The sequence below is a fragment of the Callorhinus ursinus genome, unplaced genomic scaffold (genome assembly GCF_003265705.2).
Source record: "Callorhinus ursinus isolate GAN/ISIS: 27379988/994484 unplaced genomic scaffold, GSC_fseal_2.0 scaffold3, whole genome shotgun sequence".
Lineage (NCBI taxonomy): Eukaryota > Metazoa > Chordata > Mammalia > Carnivora > Otariidae > Callorhinus > Callorhinus ursinus.
In genome coordinates, this window is record NW_027397065.1 from 432,040 (window position 1) to 455,652 (window position 23,613).

General features: G+C 39.0%; 2 protein-coding genes and 1 long non-coding RNA gene across 9 annotated transcripts in view; 1 reads left to right on the plus strand and 2 right to left on the minus strand.

Moving 5' to 3' along the window:
- The window catches only part of LOC141371593 (uncharacterized), a 35,712-nt gene extending 27,496 nt beyond the window's left edge, over positions 1–8,216 (minus strand). Inside the window, exons 1-4 of one of the 2 annotated variants that reach the window (XR_012376670.1) lie at positions 7,893–8,070; positions 5,865–5,927; positions 4,255–4,364; positions 99–301 (exon numbers count right to left, since the gene is read on the minus strand). This is a non-coding gene — a long non-coding RNA (uncharacterized lncRNA). Of the gene's footprint in view, positions 1–98; positions 302–4,254; positions 4,365–5,864; positions 5,928–7,892 lie in introns of both variants that reach the window. The other variant, XR_012376672.1, reaches the window with a different exon arrangement.
- Positions 8,142–17,297, plus strand: ZCCHC9 (zinc finger CCHC-type containing 9). Of its 5 annotated transcripts, none has more exons than XM_025866717.2 (6): positions 8,142–8,225; positions 9,355–9,764; positions 13,000–13,150; positions 13,354–13,446; positions 15,374–15,442; positions 16,704–17,297. In XM_025866717.2, exons 2-6 carry the CDS (start codon positions 9,381–9,383, stop codon positions 16,820–16,822), a joined length of 816 nt encoding a protein of 271 aa, XP_025722502.1. In that variant the 5' UTR covers positions 8,142–8,225; positions 9,355–9,380; the 3' UTR covers positions 16,823–17,297. The 5 variants fall into 5 exon arrangements, with proteins under 5 accessions (XP_025722502.1, XP_025722504.1, XP_025722503.1 ...); XM_025866719.2 differs by having other exon boundaries at positions 8,154–8,291; XM_025866718.2 differs by having other exon boundaries at positions 8,197–8,334.
- Positions 17,298–19,533: 2,236 nt separating this feature from the next.
- The window catches only part of ACOT12 (acyl-CoA thioesterase 12), a 50,879-nt gene continuing 46,799 nt past the window's right edge, over positions 19,534–23,613 (minus strand). For both annotated transcript variants that reach the window (XM_025866721.2, XM_073887498.1), the window contains 3 exons: positions 21,736–21,864; positions 20,402–20,528; positions 19,534–19,934 (listed from right to left, as the gene is read on the minus strand). In XM_025866721.2, the coding sequence (XP_025722506.1) occupies positions 19,785–19,934; positions 20,402–20,528; positions 21,736–21,864 (406 nt within the window). In that variant the 3' untranslated portion in view covers positions 19,534–19,784. The remainder of the gene's footprint in view (positions 19,935–20,401; positions 20,529–21,735; positions 21,865–23,613) is intronic.

Below are 23,613 nucleotides of genomic sequence, written 5' to 3' on the forward strand. Positions count from 1 at the left end.
AAAATTTTTAATTAGTTTTATGAATCTTAGAGCTACAGTGGAAATACAATGAACTGAGCCCATCATTTACTTTTTAACATATACATCAGATTCCTTACTTTTCAAAAATGCGTTTGACTCACGTAGGCGACCAGTAGACTGAATCTGAAGATAAGGGAAAGACATGTTCTATTCTGGCATCTCCACAAAAATCTGTTTGCACAGAATTCACTTGTACAAAAGCAGCTCTGAAAATAGCAGTCTCTTTTGCATAATATACGCGAGGTCAGAGAGAAGACAGTGGGTTCCTGGGATGTAAAAGCTGTGAAGACATGGACAAACACGCATGGAGTAGATGTAAACAGACATGTGATTTTGCCATCATAGCCCGAATTACTGGGAACTCATCAGTGCTGATGAGGCACTAACTACATTCCGGTGCACTTCAATCAGAACCAGATTATACCATTAAAATTAATGAAGCACTAGAAGACTTTAACGAGTAAAAGAGGGTTGGTTTTAAAGTCTTTTATGCATTTTATTCATTTGACAACAATTTGGTTGACAGTGCTATCACCCCTCTCTTGTAAACAGGTAAAAAGTTTTACTAAAGGTTTTAAGTAACACATTATATTCAACACACTCCCTGGCACAGTTCTTCAACATTCACTTAATGGTCTAATGCTTTAGCTTAATTAAGACAGGTCAATTTGTCTTTTGCCATCCTGTGTGTGCGGGGCGGTTAATAGACACTAAACAATTTTTCTCTCTCAGTTCCCACATTTTCTCATTATACTGATGAGATTTTTTTTTTCCCTCTTTTAAGCTGCTAGCACCTTTCAAGCCAATAAGGCCCCTGTTTTTCATCTCTTCTAGAAATATATTCATCATGAGTATGGGGGGGGTGTTGGTGGTGAGGGTTGGGGAAGGGAGTACAACCACCTCCAAATAGGACTGCACTATGAGATTCAGAAGAATATTAAACTGGGAAGAACAGATGAGGATTTTCGAGGTATCAATGTGTATTTTAGTATGAACCTGAAAATAATAGAATGAATTATTAGGCAACCACAGGATGTGACATGGCCATATCTCTGAGCACAGGAAAGGGACCAGACATTTTAAATCCCGGATCCAGTTTTGACAGATTTAATGTTAGTTATGCTCTCTCCATATCTTAGTTTTCCCCAAGTGTAAGTGACTATTACTGCTCATGAGTACTAGTATGTAATGAGTACTACCATTCTTAACTATTTGGGAAGCTTTAGAGCATAAAATGCTTAATAAATAGTGAGGTTTTTTTAATGCTTTGTTCTTCATAAAGAACACTTTCTAAATTCAAATTGGTAACTGAATTTTTTATAAGAAAGGAAAATTATACACAAGTAACAACTTGATTCTTAAATTTAAGAACAGCTCCTTAAATAGTGAAAGATGTAAAAATGAACTTCAAGAGAAGATGGAAGTACTGTTAAAGGTTAAATATCAGTTTTTCTATTTTTAAATAGTAAAACATACATAAAATTTACCATTTTAACCGTTTTAAGTGTAAAGTGGTACTAAGCACACTTACAACAATCACCACTATCCTCAGTACATTTTTAAAACAAAGTCCTGTTTCCTTTAAAACAGGAAAATCAGCAACACCTGCAGACTGAAGAGTGTACAATCTGGTTTGCTCTCCTGCTTCAATACACATCCTGTAGGCAGCTAAAAGCAACATATACCCAATATAACTAATGTTCTATTTGAAAGCTTGCTAGTGATTTCCATATTGAGCTGCTTTGGCCACAGCTGGACACAATTCCACATTTGCCCTCCATTTATCCCTTGGGGTATTATGGGCATAAGTGTTTTTTGGGGGGTGTGGACTGAGCCCAATTCGTCTTGTTGGAGCTCACCATCATAGGTTCACATCTTCCAGAATATAGACAATATCATTTTATACATTTTCCTGGTCCATAAATATTCCCTAAAATATTTGTGGGACCTTTCTTCCCATGACCATTTATTTTATTTTATTATTTAAATTCAATTAGCCAACATATAGTATATATTTAGTTTCAGATATAGTGTTCACTAATTTATCAGTTGTGTAGTATAACATCCAATGCTCGTCACATTTATTTTCTATACCAAACCTTTTGGAGGGCTAGTTTTTTCCTATTATGTGATTGTCTTAAATTAGTTCATCCTAAGTCGTTTATTATTATAGGTAGATTTCTTATGGTAGTTACTAAATCTGTACTACACATTTTGGTCACTTGGTTATGTTCACTTTCATCCTTTATAAAGTATCACCTTAAATTCTTCTCCCTCCCTCCCTCTGTGCACACATCTCATTTACACAAAGCATATCAGCTTACTGGAGATAATGATTAAATTGATTATTTCTTTACTGACTCCTCCCCATCACCTCCCTAATCTCCATTCCCAGTTGTAACACACTCTACTGTGAAGTTTTCTAAAATCTCCCAGGAAGAATGAATTTATCCCCATAATCTTTACTACCAGTGTAATTCCTTCCCTTACTGCCTTCCCAGTGGTTTACCAGTCTGCGTATCTTACCCTCACAGGTTGTTGTTTGTTGAGAGGCAAGGACTCTGTCATTATGTATCTAGTATTTAAGAAGGTACTGGCATACAGTATATATCAAAAAATGCTTTTTCCTCACCTACCTCATTTTACTGAATTCCATCTATAACTACAGACCTCCTACTGCTCCCTCTGAAGGGATCATCCAGGGCCCAAATCAGGTAGCATTTCCTCAGACATAAGCGGAGAAGCAGAAGTACTCCTTTCAGAGAAGAGAGCTTGGAAATCTTACCACTTATATGTAATTTAGGTTTAAGTATTCATTTGAAGCACTAGACGCTGTAACCACTAAAAAGCATGATTAGGAACTCGAACTTGAGAGATACACCAGAAGAGGGTTAGATTAGAGTCAGAGGGCCACATCACTTTTGTGATTAATATTCACAATGCTATTCTTACTCATGTTTAAACAAAGAATATGAAAAAGATTTAAGTTTTTCCATGGGAGAATACAAGTGTCATAGTATTCCCATTCCCTATTGTTTAGTGACCTCAAGCAACTTCCACTAAAGGGTTTCTCCTGTTCAACACTTCAGATACCTTTTTTTTTCCACCTCTGAAATAAAGCAATACTGCTTGTAACTTTGTTACTAAGTGAGAAAAGGAAGAATAAAAAACACAGGGCCACCTCCATGTGCATGCCAGCTAATAAAGCCGTCACTAGTATGGCAGTCACTTAACTTCCCTGACATTTGTTTACTGACCCGTAAAACAAGAATGTAAGATTTCTGAGGTATGTATTTCTATAAATCTATATATAACTGGAAATTCTCATGTGCAGTTTCAAAACTCTTATGGATTAAGAAACTCTTTAGAAAAATAAGACAAAAATCAGAGAGGGAGACAAACAAACCATAAGAGAATAAGAGACTCTTAATTCTAGGGAACTGAGGGTTGCTGGAGGGGCGGTGGGTAGGGGATGGGATAATTGGGTGATGGGTATTAAGGAGAGCACTTGATGAAATGAGCACTGGGTGTTATATACAACTGATGAATTACTAAATTCTACCTCCATATACCATATGTTAATTAAACTGAATTTAAATTAAAAAACTTTAAAAATTCTAAATAATGCATATTCATTAAAGAGTGTAAAATGATGCTGAAAGAAGAAAAAAGGAACTCATAACTGCTTTACCCATTGGTTTTATTATAGGGGTTCTAAAGCAGCTTAAAAAATTGATAGATTTTTAAGAAAGAAGCTATTAGAATGTCACTGGTCTGGATCTCATTTTGATTTCCAATAGTAGGGTCATTAATTATTTTCCACTCTCTTTCATTTTCTGTATATTCCAAAGAAGTTCAGTAAGCGTCAGGGTTCTGAGCACACCATCAGGTACAGGTTTATGTACATACACTCTTCTCTAGATCCATCTTAAGGGATCTACTGTATAATCTAAAAAATTATGTATAGTTCTTCATTGCTTAAGCTCTAAAGAATAAAATGCAAACCCTTTGATCTGGCATTAAAAAACACTCAATTGGCAATATCTGGTCCCAGCCATCCTTTCTAGATTCATATCCTCCATTCCAAATACTCTATAAAGAGCTTGTTTTGAATCTGCTCACACTAGTTTAAGACTCAGCTAGAGGGCCAGCTCCCTGAGGCTGGGCCTTGGACACTCCTAGTCCTGCAGCACCTACTGGTCATTTTAGCTAGGCTGGCCAAGCACCTCTTACCTTGACACAATCTAGACAAGAGTGAGGATTCAAAATTCTAATGGGAGTGGTTCCAATTCCAGGTAAGATAGAATGAGCACACTCCACCCTGCGTCTCCCGCTGAATGCATCTATAAAACATAACACATAGATCAGCTATTTGAGGACTTGAAAAAGAAATAGTAGCAGGCAAATTATGGAAAAAGACCAGAATTCAAAGTACCACTGAACCAGTGTAAGTTTACATTCTGGATTTTTATCCTGGACATTGTGGATGGTATTTTGTATATACTCTGAATCCTGTTTTAATCCTTACAAAAAAAAAAAAATTTTAGTAGGCAATTAACTTTTTTAGACTTGTGTTACAGGCTTTGTCTCATTTTTTTGTGGGTGGCCATCAAATCTCAGTTCATTTCCTTAAGCCTCTGAGTTTGTCTTGTGCATGTGGGGTCAGGAGCTAGCTCAAGGCTTTCCATTCAGAAGGAGAAACATCCTTTTTATGGCTCTCTCCCTTCCAGGATTCCCCCTCACTTTCCAGGTATGGCTGCTACATGCTTTTTCCTGTTTCTTCCAGCCAGAAAAATGATGGCAGGATTTCTGTTACAGTTTTAGCTGCTCATGCACTTTGTGACTGTGACCCACTCTCTGGGTCAAGACACACACACACTCACACGCAGACACTCACCCATGTGCTAATTGCTTCTTTGGGTTTTGACTTCCCTCCACAAGGGTCTGCATTTACTTACTCTTCAGAATCCTCACACAGTTGTTTATATTTTGCTCAAAATCTCTATCAGGATAGAAATCTATCATATATCTATCATAACTATTTTGTTTGAAACATAAAAATGTATTGCCTATTTTGTTTGAAACAGAAAAATGTATTGCCCGTGTAAAAAATTACAATATAATTTAAATCAATATCTGGCAATAGTCAGCTTCTTAAACTGGGTAGTTTTGACATGAATGTGTTTTATAATTACTTTGTATGTTTTATATCCTTTTTTGTCTGCATAATACACTTGACAATTTTCTAAAAATGAGGTCCTTTGGTCCTTCATAACCAAAACTTAAGATCCTCACTTAACATTCACCCGTGGAGGGGTGCCTGAGTGGGTCATTTGGTTAAGTGTCTGACACTCAATATCAGCTCAGGTCATGATCTCAGGGTCATGAGATTGAGAGCCGCACTGGGCTCTGGGCTGAGTGTGGAGTTGGCTTGAGATCCGGCCCCCGGGCCCTGGCCCTCTTACATGTGCCTGCTCTAGATCTCTCTCAAAAAAATTTTTTTACCCTGTAGATAATACTGCTATGAAAATAGCCTATTTGTAGTATTTCAATAATATCTGAATGGCTAAAATTTAATAAAAAGATAATCCCATCAACTGTAAAAGTGAGTACATTCTAAGAACATAAAGTCTCACAAGGGCAAGGATAATTTAGTTTCAAAGCCGGTTCAAGCAGGCAAACAATCCCCTGCACTATTTCATAGTAGCAGAGCCCACACCTTTGAACGGAGATCTTCATTCAAATCATAACTCTACCTCTTACTAATGCGTGACCTTGGGTAAGTTACCTCAGCTTTCCAAGCGTGCTTCCTTACTGTAAAATGGACAAAATATAGTACCTACCTCTCAGGATACTGGGTGAAGTAAGCAATGAATGAAGAGCATTCAGCACGCAGTGCTAGGTACCTATAAAATGTTCAATGAAAGTTAGCTGTTATTAGTAGTAATAGTGAGATTTTCTTCTGAATCCCACAGGATTTCCACGACTTATTTATTCAATTACTAATCCTCACTTGATGTACTTCCACAAAAACAATTTGAGTTCATGTTCCTTCACTGCCAGGAAATGAACAACTTTCTACAGTTTAAAATTCAACATAAGACTAAAAAGATAAGTTTTAGTTGAATGCACCCTCTAGTGGTATACATTATGTGCAAGTACCTGGCTTCTACAAAAGAAAACCTCTTTATGAAATGTCCCTAGGTTAGTGCTTAGAACCTGAAGCCAGCTGGTTGAGAACACAGTATGAAGTGGATAGTCATACAACGTTTAGGAAGCTCCCTCTCTTCAAGAGCTGGAGGAATTTATCTTTTACAATTTCCCCCACCATAAGACCGAAGATATTTGTGATATTCACCACACCAAATCCCATTATTCCTACAGCATTGACTTTAATCTTTCCTCCTAAAGAAAATCAGGTCACCTCCTAGTTTGCTTTAACAAGCATTGTAACGTACTTACTCATTTAAGTTAACAAAAACATACTGAGTACCAACTACATATAAGAGGCAACAGGAATACAATAAACTTATTACACAATTCATTATTTGGGTGGCAGGAGAGGGGAATAGGAAAGCTTACGAATAAAATGTGAAAAGCCTTTAAGGATAAATACCTTAGCTGAAAGAAGAAAGGGTGCAGTTCAAAGACAACAGCTATAAAGGCCTGAAGATAGCGAGGTACATGCAGCATTTGAGAAACTGAGGAAAGTCTCCCGGTCAAAAAAGGGGAGATTGTGCAGGATGAGACTAGGGAAGTAGGGAGGTATTTAATACCAAGTTGAGGAGTTTGAAGTTCATCTTAAGAACAATGGGAGGGGCGCCTGGGTGGCTCAGTGTGTTAATCGTCTGACTTTTGATTTCGACTGCGGCCATGATCTCAGGGTCATAAGACTGAGCCCTGCGTGGGACTCCACGTTGGGCATGGAGCCTGCTTAAGACCCTCTCTCCCTATCCCTCTCCCCCCCCACCCCGCACATGTGTGCTCCCTCTAAAATAAAAAAAAAAGATCTTAAAAAAAAAAAAGGAAAAGAGCGATGGGAAACTATGGAAGGGATTAAAGCAAAAGGGTAACAATGATTTTTTTTTTTTTTTTTAAGATTTACTTACTGATTTGAGGGCGAGAGAGAGAGGGCGCACGCGCTCAGGAGTGGGAGGGGCAGAGGCAGAGAGAAAATCTCAAGCTGACTCCTTGCTGTGCCGTGGAGCCAGATAGGGCTCAGGACTGGATCCCAGGACCCTGAGATCTTGACCTGAGCAGAAAGCAGAGTCCGCGCTTAACAACGGCAACACCGAGGCGCCCCTGATTTACACTTTCAAAAGTTCACTTCGCTAAGGCATGGAAATGGATGAGGGAGTGGCGTAAAAAGTAGATGCCCAGACCAGCTGCCAGTAATCCAGGTGAGATGGGATGAAACCTGAGACAGAGGTAGCAGTGGAGATAAAGTGGAAAGATAGTTAAGGGGCAAGATGGATTGAACATAATGATGGGCATGGAAGTAGCGACCTTGGTGAACAGTGTGACGTGATAATGCCATTTGTCCCCACAAAGTACAACTGGTGGGGGTAGCTGTTTGAAGAAGGCTGAGATAATGAATTAAGAAACTAGCGTTTTCGTCTTAAAAAGACACCATTTGGCCCCAAAGTATAATTATTTCAATTGAAGGCTTAACTAGCATTGGGCAGGAGGATCATGAGGCACCAACTCTCCACCCAATAGGGCCCTAAATGTCTTTTTTTAGATTTCTAGGAGAATGACCCACTACTACTGCGCTAAGACTTTTTACCTTACATCTACCTGGAAAGCCTTTAACTCATTCCCGCCCCAAATTTGATAGGTTTTTGTTTTTAGAAGTACAGTTCAAAGGTCACCTCAAATCTTTCCAGTGTTTCCCACACCCCCATCCTGCCGTGCAACTCTTCCACTACACCGTGGGTTCCAGACAGCACGGATTAAGCACTCTTCATCTCTGTGTCCCCGTGTGTGCAGCGCTGCACCCTTCAAACGCTAGGCGCTCCACAAATTCTCAGCCGCATTTACCCGCGCAGGGAAATACTCTAGCGTACGCCTCCAACACCAGCTTTGCCTGCCGGAAGTGACGCGCCTCGGGGACAACGTGTTTCCGGTCCCGAGTGTCGACTCGGTCGCCGGGGGACGGGCTTCTCTGGCTCGCTACCTCAACTGCCCTGGAGGATTCGTGCGCGGTAAGCAGTTACGCACGGCTAAGCGAAATAGGACCCTGGGACACCCAGATGCCGTAAAGTCCTCCGGTTCGTTCCCAGGGACCTGGCGGGAAGGCACAGCGACTGACTGGTAGGCCCCCAACAGCTCTCAGCGCCAGGTGAGGCTGGAGTGCCGGGATGCGAGGCCCGCCGAGGGCGCCGTCGCGGGGACCGGTCTCAGCTGTCCAGTGCTCGCCGCCTGGGCTGGCGCATCCAGCCCCACTGGGACTCGCCGTGGAAGCGGGCTCCGTCGACTAGATCTTGATACTCAGAGCTTCCCCCCTTCCCTGGTACTCAGTGGAAGGACAGTCCACCTCTTGAACAGCTCCAGGCCCTACCGTGACAGTCGCAGGATCTGCGGTGATGCGTGTGCGGGCGTGGTGTAGAAGTGCTGAGTCGCGTCTCAACTATTCATTGGCTCCGCCCTTCAGCGTGTGTTGCAGGATGTTTCTAACGATGAGAGCTGAGGTTTTAACCCTGGTTGGTACACGGGATGCCGCCCTAAAGGGGGCGCGGCTTCATAATTGAAAATGATTTGAAACCACTGGGCTGGTAGTAGTTTATACCCTGATTAATAGAAGACCCAGCATTATCACGTGACCGTAAACACTTGTGTATATTTTACTTAATCTGCCGGGAAGAGTTGTAATGACAAACTTTGCGTCAAAGGACAGGATTTCTGAATAATTTGCTATGCAAATTGTTTTCACTGAACTAAGCAAGAAGATGGGAAGAAAGTAGCCTTGGGATTTACAGATAGGAAACAGCCAGGAAAACTGCAGAATACGGGAAGAGTAACTTCATTCACTATTACTTTGTGATTCAAATTTTACAAAGTAATTTCGTTACTTCATGAATTGTTTTACACTTTTAAGCATTTATATACGTGTTGTTTTTGTTTGTTTAACTGGTGTGGTAGCTTTTCTAGTAAGGGCTAGATTTATAGGCATATCTATCCAGCATATTATAGAATTAAATATACAAATACCTAAATGAAGTAAAAAGTGTTTTAATAATTAAGACTTTAATATATGGGCATAATGTGATACAGTGTGTATCTTTAGTGTTTGTTTTTTTTAATGGTCACTAACCAACCATGCTTGTCTTAAAGCTTTATAAGGTACCGCTGATGAAATCATGACCAGGTGGGCACGAGTTACTACCGCACATAACAAGAGACCTTTGGCTGCAACATCATGGGAGGACATGAAGAAGGGGTCCTTTGAGGGAGAGGGCCAAAATCTACCAAAGAGTAAACAACTTGAAGCCAAAAGGCTCTCTGTTAAGAATGATGCTCCTCAAGCAAAACACAAAAAGAACAAAAAGAAAAAGGAGTACTTAAATGAAGATGTAAATGGATTCATGGAATACCTAAGACAAAACTCACAGATGGTTCATAATGGAGAGATGATAGCAACAGACAATCAGGAGGCAAGGGAAGAAATTGCAGTTGCTTTAAAGAAAGATAGTCGACGGGAAGGGAGAAGACTAAAAAGACAAGCAGCAAAGAAAAATGCAATGGTAAGATCGTTACTTCTACCGAAACGTTACTTTATATAGGTCATAACTATTATTCATATACTCACACACGTATATTCTAGCAGAGTCTGAATGCCCTTGCATACTAGATTTATAAAGCATCTTTTTGAGGGCTAGTAATAACATTAGGACTTTTTTAGCACTTCCTACATGCTAGGCACTTGATGTACTCATTATCACAATAACACTATAAAGATGGTAGCATTATTCTCATATGGGGAGAAAAGACTGATGTGTAGACAGGGTATCTTGCTGACAGCCACTTAGTGAGTATAGTAGCAGAGAGGAAATTCAAACCCAGAGTTTGTCTGACTTCAAAACCTATGTTCTTAGTCCTGCCTTCCAATAGCTTTTCATAAAGCCATAAAAAAAAAAAAAAATCAAAGTAAGGAGGAGGGTTAAGTGCAACAGGTTAAATATGTGTGGTTCCCTTTACTTGGAGAGGATATTTTGTTTTTATTCATGAAAAACTGAGGCACAGGAATGAGATCTAGTAAGAATCACACTAGTTAGTAACGGAGCAGAGTAGTAAGAGTTAAAACCCCTTGAGTTTGTCCCTAGTCATTGTTCCTTCCCTCCTCCATGCTACTCTCAGAGGAATATTAGGGCTACAAGTTGATTTCTATAGTGCCTAGCACTAGATTTTTAAACTGTCAGACATGGGAAATGTAATACTTCGTATAATTCTTTCCCTTCTCGAAGTGAATTTTCCAAGTCTTCTAGTAAGATACATAAAAATCAGTATTATTTTACACCTTCATTTTTATTTGCAGGATTAGTTTTATACATATTTCCAGATAATTATTTAGAGATAATGCTGATCAAACATTCCTTATGGATAAATTTGGACAGAAAAGGTAATCATTTTTATTTGGATCAGGATAGTTTTGTTTAAATTGTACAATTATTTAAAAGTATTTTTTTTATCTGGGCGCCTGGGTTGCTCAGTCAGTTAAGCATCCGACTCTTGTTAGGTTCAGGTCATGATCTCAGGGTTGTGAGATTGAGCCCTGCATCAGGCTCTATGCTTACTGAGGAGTCTGCTTGTCCCTGTCCCTCTGCTTCTCCTCCCACTCATGTGTGCTCACACTCTCTTTCTCTCAAATAAATAAAATCTTAAAAAAAACTTTTTTATCATGTTAATTTAACTTAAAGGTAATGTAACTTAAAGATAATTTCATTGACATAGGCAATATGATGAATTGCATATTATTTGAAAAAATTTAATATTGTGACCTTTTAAGAGAAGTTTTATATTTGTAATTAAAGGAGAAAGACATTGGTTTTCAAGAAAAAAAATGCTTTATATTAAAGCATATACTTTAAATAGTATATAGCTTGTTTTCTTATTTTTAATACCTCATTCTAAGTATCAGGTTTTTTTTTTTTTAAGATTTTATTTATTTGACAGAAACACAGCAAAAGAGGGAACACAAGCAGGGGGAATGGGAGAGGGAGAAGCAGGCTCCCGACAGAGCAGGGAGCCCCATGCGGGGCTCGATCCTAGGACCCTGGGATCCTGACCTGAGCCGAAGGCAGATGCTTAACCACTGAGCCACCCAGGCACCCCTAAGTTTCAGTTCTTAATTGCTAACAAATGAAGATAATTTATGAAGTCCCATCTACATGAAGATCAGGTTTTAAAGGTAAAAACCTGGGGTGCCTGGGTGGCTCAGTCAGTTAAAAGTGTCTGACCAGCTCTGGTGATGATCCCCCCAGGGTCCTGGGATGCAGCCCACCTCTAGCCCCGCCTCCAGCCCCCTCCCATGGACCACCCCCCCCAGCCCAGTGTAGGGCTTGGCGCTCAGCAGGGAGTCTGCTTGTCCCTCTTCCTCTCCTCTGCCCCCCACCTGTGCACACCCTCTATCAAATAAATAAATAAAATCTTAAAAAAAAAACAAAAAACGTAAAAACCTAATCAGTGAACTGTCGGGTTACTAGAGACCATGCTGACTTCAAGACTTCAAGTCTTAATATGGTGATCCAGTTTTTAGCTGTGGCTTTTCTTGAACTTGTATAACAACTGCATTTTCTTTGTTTGGACCAGTTCATTCTAAATGTACAAGTTAGTGAAGATTAAAGGGACTCATTCTTTTCCAGTATGTTATGAAACAGGAGAAAAAGAAAGGACACAGTTGCAAAATATTGTATGTTTTGTCTGTTTAATTTGCTTTTTAAAAATCCCGTGCTTATTTTGAAAAAAAATTATTTTCAAAAAAATTTTTGAAAAAAATAAACTATTTGTTATCCAAGAAATATATATACCTTTTTTTCGGTTTAAATAAAATAGCTTAAATATCTTTGAGTATCTACCATGTTTGATTATGACTACTGTTCTCATTCATTGCAGCAATAACTATTCTCCAAATTGCCGGGTAGTATGTAAAGAAACCAAATCATTGTTTAGTGTGATGTTGGAGCCAAATAATTCATCTTAGAATTATTCCTTTAAAATGTGTTGTGTACATATTCTAAAAATGAAACACCTAATTCTGAATATTAAGGAATATGTATTAAAGATATAAAAACTGTAAGATATATTACTGGTATGAAATATTTGAATCATAATTTAAATGGATCGTTTGACTCAAATTTATTCAATTATATGAACTTTGTAAGTACTAGTATTAATTATGACCGATAATTTTTGGTCATTTTCTATTTTCCACAGAAAACTCAGTTTTTCTTTTTAAAGATTTTATTATTTGACAGAGAGAGACACAGCGAGAGAGGGAACACAAGCCGGGGGAGAGGGAGAGGGATAAGCAGGCTTCCCGCCGAGCAGGGAGCCCGATGCGGGGCTCAATCCCAGGACCCTGGGATCATGACCTGAGCCGAAGGCAGACGCCCAACAACTGAGCCACCCAGGCGCCCCAGAAAACTCAGTTTTTCTAGTGGAGACATTCCCATTAATGAAATAAATAGTCCATATTTGCTTAATTCATTTAAGCAGTTTCTACGAAACCATTTTTAACTTTGTGTCTGAGATTGATGGATTTATGGATTGAGGGTTTTCAAAAGCACTGAGACTGATGGAAATGACATTTTTTATTGTTTAGGAATGTATGAAACAACTTTTTTCCATACATAAAATATTGAGATTTTTTTTAAAAAGAGCTAGATAACAAATGAGACATTTTAAAGATATTTTTGATAACAAGAATTAATAAAGCCAATGTAGTTTTGTAATTTGGAAACTCACATTTTGTTTCCCCAGGTATGTTTCCATTGTAGAAAACCTGGCCATGGGATTGCAGATTGCCCAGCTGCCCTTGAGAATCAAGATATGGGCACTGGAATATGTTATCGGTGTGGGTCCACAGAGCATGAAATAACCAAGTGCAAAGCCAAAGTAGACCCAGCTTTTGGTATGTTTTCTTTCTATTGGTTTTTGATTTGGTTAATGTCGGAAGTGGGGTTTTTTCGGATAGCAGAGTTTGTCATGAGCATGCCACTTAATATTTTGAAAAAATAAGGGTTTTTTTCCCGAGTGTTTAAAATAATATGAATTATGAATTATGTAACTTGTTCTATACTTAGCCAGCTTACCAGGAACTGTTGATCCTTACAGGAGAATTTCCTTTTGCAAAATGTTTTGTTTGCGGGGAAATGGGGCATCTGTCCAGATCTTGTCCTGATAATCCCAAAGGACTCTATGCTGATGGTGAGTACTGTTTCCCTTACATCTCAAAAAAGGTGAGTTATCATGCAGAGTTGTGATTTAACTTAGACTCTTAATCAGCTCTTGAATACATTCTTGAACACATAAAAACACCTTCAGAATTTCAATTTTTATCAGACTCTATTCTATGTACTAGACTTTATGTGTAATATGACAATATATTAAGTCAGAAAAAACTGAAGTGTATATTTCAAGCTTTGTGCTTGTTTCAGCATCATTTGTGAGAGTATGTTATAAATATCTACTTTTAAAAACAACAGAAGCAAAGGGGTTATATCTCAAGCTAAGATTTAAAAAGTAGTGTTGTGAATTTAATCACAGGCTAGCATACCATTTTGGATAGACGGGCTGGTACACTCTTCAATATGTGTAGTAATCTTTGTTTCTGAATTCCTTGGTTAATTGTCTAGCATGGGATCATGTAACTTTCTTGTCTTTAGCTCAACTAACATCTTAAGCTCCTTAAATAAAGTCTGTGATGTCTAAAGCTTTAAGGAGGAAATTTTCTGTTACTCTGAGTAAGGTGCTTATGTGATGGCTGGTTCCATCAGGTTCCAGATACCTCTTGGTGTCATGTCGTGGGTTCGATGGGAGAAGTCCAGTGAAAAGGCGTAGCTTTTGGAATCAAGCTGACTGGTTATAGCTCCAGTACCACCACTCACTAGTGGGATTTTGGCTGAGTTATTTAATTTCTCTCAGCTCAGTTTCCTCGCCTGTTAAATGGAGATGGAAAACTGTATTTTCTTGATTCTAAGATGTACATTTTTTCACATTTTAACGTCTCTGAACTCAAAACGTATCTTACCAGTGGTGAGTGCCACGTAATTGGCAGGTTTGTGTTTTTTTCTGAGAGGTATGTAAAATAATGATACATCTTATAACCAGTGGTGTCTTAGATTTGATGAATTATGGTATCCACCTTGAAGAGCTTTGAGAATTAAAATAGATTGTTCAGAGCACCTCTCCTATTTCACTCTGGCATCTTCATCAATAAAGAAGCTGGCCCTGGAAAATGCCCAAAGGTGCCTTTCAGTTTTGAACTTATGACACAGGTCAGATGACATGACTGATGGACAAAGATGGCTTTGCATGGTTATGCAAAATGACTAAATATTTTTGAAAAGTGCAGCGAAGGAAAGAAATCACGTGGAAGTGAGAATTCAGCCAGGTTTACATCCTGTAGGGTCATATTTCTGGGTAAGTCACTTCACATTATGAGCATGTCATGATGCTTGACCATTAAGTAACAGTGTTTGACCATTAAGGGATAGACTAATTTTAGAAACCCTGTGTGTTATAATTCACAGTCCTGGGATGTTGCTTAAAGTAGCCAGACAGGCATTTTTATTAGGGTTAGGGTGCCTGGCAGATAGAAGTCACTACAACAAGAGTGAATTTCATTCCTTTTGTCACTGCTCACCCCCGTCTGACCTGTACAGATGAGCAGTGGGGCAATGGCTCCTAATCTTTTTTGGGGTTGTTGATCATTTGATAAGAACAGTGGACGTCCTCCTCCAAAAATGCATCTGAACACCACTTTTGCTCACAGGTTCAGCAGTTCACAAATCTTTGCCTATCTAACCACGGTTAAGGTCTTCTGTGCAGTGGCTCTTGGACACTCCAGAGCACAAGTACCTTCCTCTGTTACAGCTCTCCTCTCTTTCCCTCTTCCCCGCTGAAGGCCAGGTACGAGACATGCTGTGTAGGGACAGTTTAGTGCTCTGTGGGATCCCAAAGCCTGGGGAATGGACTTATTAATAGGAATGGTGGCACCTACCTATGTTCCTGTTTCCACCTCCCTGTGCACCTGACAAGGCTGTGAGGACCAAGGAAGATAAGAAAAGTGCCTTGAGACATTACAATGCCTTGTAAGCATGAGAGGTTTTCAGTGACTCTGCTCTTTTAATAGGTGGTTGCTGCAGACTCTGTGGCTCCGTGGAACATTTTAAGAAAGATTGCCCTGAGAGTAAGAATTCAGGTGAGATCTCTAGGCCTCCATTTAGAAGGCCTGAGGTTATTATTCTATGTTTCTGCTGAATTTTGTTACTACTAATTCACTGAGGTACCACTGATTTTAAGGCAGCCTGGTTTCCTACTGCAATGACAACCTAATCATTCCTCTGTCAGGAGTAGATGCAGTAGTAACTGAGCATTAGTCCTGGTACTATCAGGTGGGGAAAAGGTGACCACTAAGCCCTAGAGGGCCCTGATTTTATAAAGCATCTTATTCTTACACATTCTTATTTGCCAACTAATGAATTTAATAATAGAGCCAATTATGTTACTAACAGAAAAATTTTGATTCATTAAGAGAAAATAGTATGAAAATAACTCAACATTTTTATGATTGAGCATTCTTACATATGGTTTGCTTTATCTATACCTAAAGGATTCAGAGTTGGTTATAAGAACTTCCAAAAATACTAAAATTGTGTTAGCTACACATCATCTGGCCAGTTGTATTTTCTTCCTAATGAAATACTACCGTTGGTCATCAAAAACTTCAAAAATGTTCACTATACGTATGTGAGGGAAGTGGAGACCATTATTATATTAGTTTACCTGGATTGGAATGATGATAATCTTGAGTGAAAGAAAGACAGGAGGGTAGAAGCAGTGCTTCTTAGGGAAAAAGCACATTTCTTTTTCTCTCAAATAGTCACAGTACGACACAAAGAAGTCTGCCCATTCTTACTTCCTACCCGAACGTTTCCCTTTGAAAACCCAGAGTTCTTGTTTATGCTCTTGTCTAGAAGAAGACAGTCTTTACTACATTGTAGGCAGTGAGACTGAAATGATGGAAGTGGAATTTGAATTCTCCCTCCTGGGAGGATTGCCACTTCCCGAATGACAAGACTGAAAAGCAGATGTTGTATAATTTCACAGGTGGAATCTTGTGCATTTAAAACCGATGCCTCATAAGTCCTACTGTTTATAGATTCTTGGAATTCATTGACTCTATAATGATGAACTCTGGGAAGGAATGAAAGAGCTTTCTCATCAGTTTGTGCATTGCAAAGCAGTTGCTGCATTTCCCTAATTGGGAGAGAAATTGCCTGTGGTACTCTGAAATCAAGGGTTATAATCAATTACAGAATGCTCACTCTCCTTTAGTGATGGAGTCTTCCCTCCTTGTGATTATTCATGTCAAAACTAGTTCCTTTGCTAAGCCAGTACCAAACTATGGGGATGTATTTGATTACCATTTTTCTTACATTCTAACTTCCATTCCTTGACAGATCGAACGGTCACAGTTGGTCGCTGGGCAAAGGGAATGAGTGCAGACTATGAAGAAATTTTGGATGTGCCTAAGCCACAGGAACCCAAGACAAAGATACCTAAAGTTGTTAATTTTTGATAATGATTGGTACTGTCATTAGTTACCACCTCATTGTTAAACATTCTGAACCGGGCGTACTTCACAAATTGGAGCTGGGCTCCCTTGGAGACCTGTTTTGTAGATACCAGTATGATCGGAGAATGGTCACATCGTTTCCTGAGTGCTGTCCATTAAAGAGTGCTTCTATCACTGGAGAAAGTCACTGAAGAAAAGTAGATGTTAAAATTGGATTCTCTCAAAGAACATTTTTAACAGACAGAACTTAGGTATAACTAAGTGGTTATATGCTTGATTGTAACAATCATCTTTCTTTTAAAAACCATTCATTAATGTGCACCACCCCTAAACAAAGTATAACTGCTTTGCATTTGGAATTGAATTTTTGGTTATATTGTTTCCTTGGTTCAAAATAACAATTTATTATTAGGAATTTATAAATTGCCACAAAAATCTGTATTTTTAAAATATTTAATAAAAAGTCATTTGCTATTTATTTTTCTGAATACCTTGTTCTGGATTGTACTAGCCATTGTCTGTTTATATCTGTGTACAAACCCTTTGGAAACACCGTCTTTTGTGAATTCTAGATGAGATTAATTTTGGTTAATATTTGTTTTAGTTTTGACATAAAGAAGTACAAATTATTGACGTAAAATAGAAGAATACCTTAACACCAGCTCTTTGCTCTTCATTTTCAAGAGAGAAATTCTAGCCAAAATTTAGTTTGGGGTATTCAACAAGAATGATGTCACTTAACAGAGTGTATATTACACTTAATAGCATTTTGTTCACATGTCTTAGATGCGTCCAGGTGAGATGCAAGTATCACCATAATAGAACACTAATCAGAGACCCATTAGCTTCTTTGATTTGATGAATACATGCATACTTAATACATATATTTCACAAGGCTTAGGGCTCCCATTGTACTGTTTAATGGAAAGACTAGTGGATTGTGTGTTTCATTTGGAATTTTACCTGATTGGATACATTTGTAACTAAAGGAAACAGCTGTGATTAGTCACTGATGCTTCAAAAGCAAAATATTTACCAAATAAAAGAAACACTTTTCTCTGTTTTAATGTCTGCGTAGCTCAACAGTTCTAGTCTTAATAGGAGCTGTTCTTTTATTTTTGGTAAGAGAGGAAAACACACCAGAATACAGCTCAGCATCCCAGAACTTAAGGAAATGAGTGCCATTTAAAAGAAGTCACACAAGTCGTGCAGTTGGAAAAGGACAGCAGTGCCGCCTTAGACATTTAGTCCAAACATGCCCAGATTTATTTCATCTGTCCTATCGGGTACCAAAGACCCTGGAGAGTCAAGCTTCCTTAGGTGAGGAAGGCAAACATTAAATTTATTTATGCACTATATATTTCTCCAGTCCCTGCTATGTTCCTGGTACTCTTTTAGGCCCTTGGGATTGTGGCCATGATAAAGACAAACAAGGCCACGTGCATTCTAATGGGGCTTTAGGATGGAGAGGAGACTTGGGGGGAAAATACATATCAGAGATACCAGTATATCAGAAAAATATCAGAGATTTGATTACATTTTAGAAGTATTCTGTTGAATCCCCTAGGACTTAAGTCATTAGCATTCTTCCTTCAGTCCTCTGGAAATACCACTTCTTACAAGCTTATCTTTCACTTTTCTGTGGCTGAGTCCTAAATCCATCTGCCCTAATATCCCTGGTTTCAGTTCCTCCTTGGATGGTGTTTCACCAATACCTCATTACTGCAGTAATTTTCAAAAATATATAAATTCAAAGACCTACGATAGGCAGAAGTTAGAAATGTCTCAATTACAGGAGAGGTTTGAAATTTTACCATACAAATTTTAGTGTAATGTAACCCCTTTATTGCTAATTTTTTCACTTTTTAAAATCTAAAAATATCCTCAAAAATCTACTTCTGAAATGTATAGTCATTTAAACCTGCATATCCATTCTTATTGTACATCAGTGTTAATTCATAAAATTGGAGCACAGTCCGAAGTTCATGTAAATGAGAGCCTGCTGACATGGAATAAAAATAATTAACAACCAGACCTAGGCTGGGTGAATGGATGGGCTGAGGGGTGGGGGGTAGGCAGGGGAAGCATGGGTAGAGATTTGACATACAGATGGCAGGATGTACCTAACCTCTTAAGTGCTCTAAACTCTAATGGAGAAGTCCTTCAACTTTTAAATATTGTCCCATAGAGGCGGCCAACTTGACATGTGCTGGTTTGTCTTATGAGTTAAGACAAATCACAGAGTAGAATAATGAATGTTGAAGTCTGGGGAATAAAGTGCTAATGTAATGGTTATGAAAGAAGAGCTCAGTTAATACTCTCTCTGTGATATCACATTTTGCAGGTACTTTTTGTGTGTATATATAGCAATAGATACTAAATTGGTCAGCCACCTTGAATATATATGAAATGACACTAGTAAAGTAGTTCCTATTACTAAAATTGATTGGATTCCATTATGTTTTAATGTCTTCCTAATTTAAAGCTCTAAAACATGTAATACATCTTGTCAGATGCTCCTGACATACAGATATCTGCCATATATGGAACAATCCCACACTATTAATCAACTGGCCAACTTACCATTTTTGATTTTATAAAATTTTAAACAGAATACATGTTTCACGTCTCTAGCCTAAAAATGCTGATGATCATTTAAAACCATATTTGTACCATTTTATAGTCCATACAAAATTGCATATGGGCCATTTCCACTGCCTGTGCCCCTGGAAGGGAGGAGAGCCACAGATGATCTAAAACAGTGTTAAAGCTCTTTTAATAATACGATCCAAATCACTGGTATTTGACCTGAGATGAATTTTATTTTTTAACCCCTTCCTAACTGTGTTTTGCTTAGGCCAATATTAAATTATTTTGTGGCCCAAAATCTTGCCAAGTGTCAGGGCTAAGGGTACTTGGAATTAAAGGTGGGAAATAAAATTACAGGTAATTGGAAGTTTACCATTTAAAATCTGTTTATCAACCCATCATCAGTAGCATTCTCTATGAATTGTATACAAGAGGCTGCTGTCTCTTCAATGGATTTTGACCAGCCACCAAGATTTCCAGCAAAGTAAGGAGAGATGCTAGCAGAAATCTGGTTGAAGTAGGATACCTGTTTCAAAAAGAAAATACATTACTTCGATTGTTTATTGACGTAGAGCTTTTTAAAAATTTTTAAAAAGATTTTATTTATTTGACAGAGAGAGAGCGCGCACAAGCAGGGGGAGTGGCAGGCAGACGCAGAAGGAGAAGCAGGCTCTCTGTTGAACAAGGAGCCCGATGCGGGGCTCTATCGCAGGACCCTGGGATCATGACCTGAGCCGAAGGCAGACGCTTAACCAACTGAGCCACCCAGGTGCCTCAAGAGCTTTTTCAAGCAGGGATCTGAATCTTGTTGGCATAGGGGAGGCTATGGACCCTGATCTTCTGGGGATGTTCTGGAATGGAACTAAAAGGATGACCTTAGGATTCCCCTGATGTGGACGCATTACAGAATTACAGTTAATTAGGAAATGTGGGTAAAAGATTTCTCTGTATCTGTCAGAGCAAATTAATGTGCAGATGTTTCATCAAACTTACGGTACAGGAACTGCTGTCAGTAGCATGGATGAGAAATCCAGCACAGATGATTTCACTTCTGATGTACTGTGGAGAAGGTGGGACTGATGGCAGAATAACCGATTTCATTGCCACCGTGTACGTGTCACTGAAAAATGAAAGGACATTCTCTAAGTTATTGTGAGAAATGAAGAATAGTTGTTAGAAAATAAATTCCTGCAGTTAATTCAACTTATTTATACAAGTAGAAGTGAAACTATGGAGACCCCTCTTCTAGATGAGTGTTCCACATTTGAATACAGTCTCTGTGGCCACATTCAAGTGTAGAGAAGGGTAGTAAGGGCCACAGGTGTTTCTTGCCTAAGAATTACTTACACTTTGCATAACTCCACAAAGCTGGAGTCAAGTTCTAAGCATGTTTTGTTATGCCCTAATGGCTTGTAAGGACCACTGTTAAAAGGTCCCTCCAGACCTTTTTATAAATAAATAACACTGATGTAAGCAAATGCATGTACAGATTGTTGCATAAATACAATCATTTTATAAATATTGGCCTATAATTTGATTTTTTGCCTACCAGTAAATCTTTGGAGGTATTTCTCTATCAGTGCCTCTATAGCTACTTCATCCTTTTTAATGATGGCACAGTACTCTGCAGTATGGCTCTACCATAATTTGTAAGATGGACCTTCAGTTTATTCCTCTACCTTTTGCCAAATAAATAAATAAATAAATACAGTGATACTACACTGAACGTCCATGTGCATTCATATTCACACATGTGTTTGATTTATTTCCGCAGGCCAGCTTTGACATTGGAAATGATGCTGGCCAGTTCCAGGTGTAGCCCTTAAATGTCCCAGAAGCTTCTACTCCTTCTTTCTTTGAATGCATAGGACGCTTCCCCTTAGAACATAGACACCGTGCCCCGAGAAGTCCAATGCCCACAGAGAAGTCAAGGATAAGCGCTCTAGTCAACAACCCTAGCTGGCAGCCAGACATTTTGGATGTCTAGCATAATTGCGCCTTTGTAAATTCTAAACTTATTCCTGATGTTTTATTTGGCAGACACTGCATTTTTACTGATGATGGAATATTCTAAAGGTTTGCTAACTATCAGTGTTACATGTGCATAAAGCAAAAGGAAAAGGAACTGCTTCAGGAATCATGCACGGTGCTTTGCACACAGGTGGCATTTAATAGATGACTTCTTAAAATAACTAAAGGTTCATCTAGCAAAAATTCACATGAACATCATTCAAGACCAGAAATGCCAATATTGCCTTCCTTATTTTCATATCAACTTTTTCATTCCTACAAAACATTATTATAACACTTGAATTGCTTATACTCACCCATCTTTGAGAGGCCTTCTTCGTGATACAAGTACTACCAAGTCTTTGGGTTTGTCACCATTCACTACAGGACAAGTGATATAATATATCTGATCAGCTTCACTCACCCAGTCTATGACTTCGCAGGACCTGTGCAAATACAACAGCAAAAGAAAGGTGACACTTTTCTACCTGCCTGAATAAGGCATTCACTTCTTCTGTTTGATGTCTACAATCACTCTTCTGCTCACATAACCATCCTGCCAAAGCCAGCATTATTTCTTAAAGTCTGTCTCTAGAAAGCTGTTTGGTCAGCAGGAATAATTATGCATGTGATGGAGAGAATGGTGGCCATATGATTCTTTTTTTTTTTTTTGGATGATACACAAGCTTTAATCCCATCTATAATTTTATCTGATACCATAATTCAGTTTAGATATATTGCATAGGATGTGCCAACAATCATATTAATAACCAAATAAACTCCAGGACTTTGCTTGGGTGACCCTTTTAATGGTGAACTCCAGGTTACAACACATTAACTGTCAGTTCAACTACACCAAGGTTTGTGGAGACAATGGCTTCTGTGCCCAAGCAGGTTGCAAATCAATTTCGAATGGAACCTGGCATCACCCTGAAGGAATTCTAACTTCACACTGTTGGGGTAGTATACCAAGATGGCTTCAGAGTAGACTAACTTTACACAGCACATTTAAAAAAAGACACATTTATTCAGCGTCATGATCAGACTATTACATTTAGCAATCAACAGCATGGGTGCAAAAAAAAAAAAAAATCTACATTAAAATCCTTTGTTGGAATGCTTTACACTTTCCACAGAACAGAAACTAAAATAACCTGTATACAATTAGTCACAAATACAGTCCTTGAGTTTTTTTGCCCATACACATGAGTATTGTCTAAAACATGTCTTCTTTGTAGCAGCTAGGCCCTGCCACCACTGTGCTTGGCTGAGTTCACAAATCTGTTGTAACCTGTAGCTTCCCTGTCACTTCTCTGGCTCTCCTCTCCTGCTAAGCTTTGTTTCCTGGCAGTAATTAAAACCTTCTGCCACTGCCATAGCTACTGCTGCTGCTGGAACCACCATAGCCACCTTGGTTTCGTGGTTTGGCAAAGTATTGGCCTCCACCACCATAGGGGCCAGAGCTTCTGCCTCCAAAATTTCCTCCTTTCATGGGTCCAAAATTTGAGGATTGATTGTTGTAATTGCCAAAATCATTATAGCTTCCGCCACCTCCAAAGTTGCTTCCATCATTACCAAATCCGTTATAGCCATCCCCACTGCCACCGTATCCACCACCACCTCGACTGCCACCAAAGCCACCTTGACCACTGAAGTTCCCTCCACGACCAAAGTTGTCATTCCCACCAAAACCACCTCCATGACCACCACCAAAATTTCCAGAACCACTTCGACCTCTTTGGCTGGATGAAGCACTAGCCATCTCTTGCTTAGATAGGGCTTTCCTTACTTCACAGTTGTGGCCATTCACAGTATGGTATTTTTGAATGACAATCTTGTCTACAGAGTCATGGTCATCAAATGTTACAAAAGCAAAACCTCTCTTTTTGCCACTGCCTCGGTCAGTCATGATCTCGATCACTTCAATTTTCCCATACTGTTCAAAATAATCTCTCAGGTGATGTTCTTCAGTGTCTTCTTTAATGCCACCAACAAAAATCTTTTTCACAGTTAAGTGGGCACCAGGTCTTTGAGAATCTTCTCTTGAGACAGCCCTCTTTGGTTCCACAACTCTTCCATCCACCTTGTGTGGTCTTGCGTTCATGGCTGCATCCACCTCCTCCACAGTGGCATACGTGACAAACCCAAAGCCTCTGGAGCGCTTGGTGTTTGGATCTCTCATTACCACACAGTCC

Excerpts from the sequence above, each read along its gene's own strand:
- ZCCHC9 (XM_025866717.2), top strand. The coding sequence starts at position 9,381 with ATGACCAGGTGGGCACGAGTTACTACCGCACATAACAAGAGACCTTTG. Across the intron at positions 9,765-12,999 it reads CAGCAAAGAAAAATGCAATG|GTATGTTTCCATTGTAGAAA; the intron begins GTAAGATCGTTA and ends TTGTTTCCCCAG. Across the intron at positions 15,443-16,703 it reads CCCTGAGAGTAAGAATTCAG|ATCGAACGGTCACAGTTGGT; the intron begins GTGAGATCTCTA and ends ATTCCTTGACAG.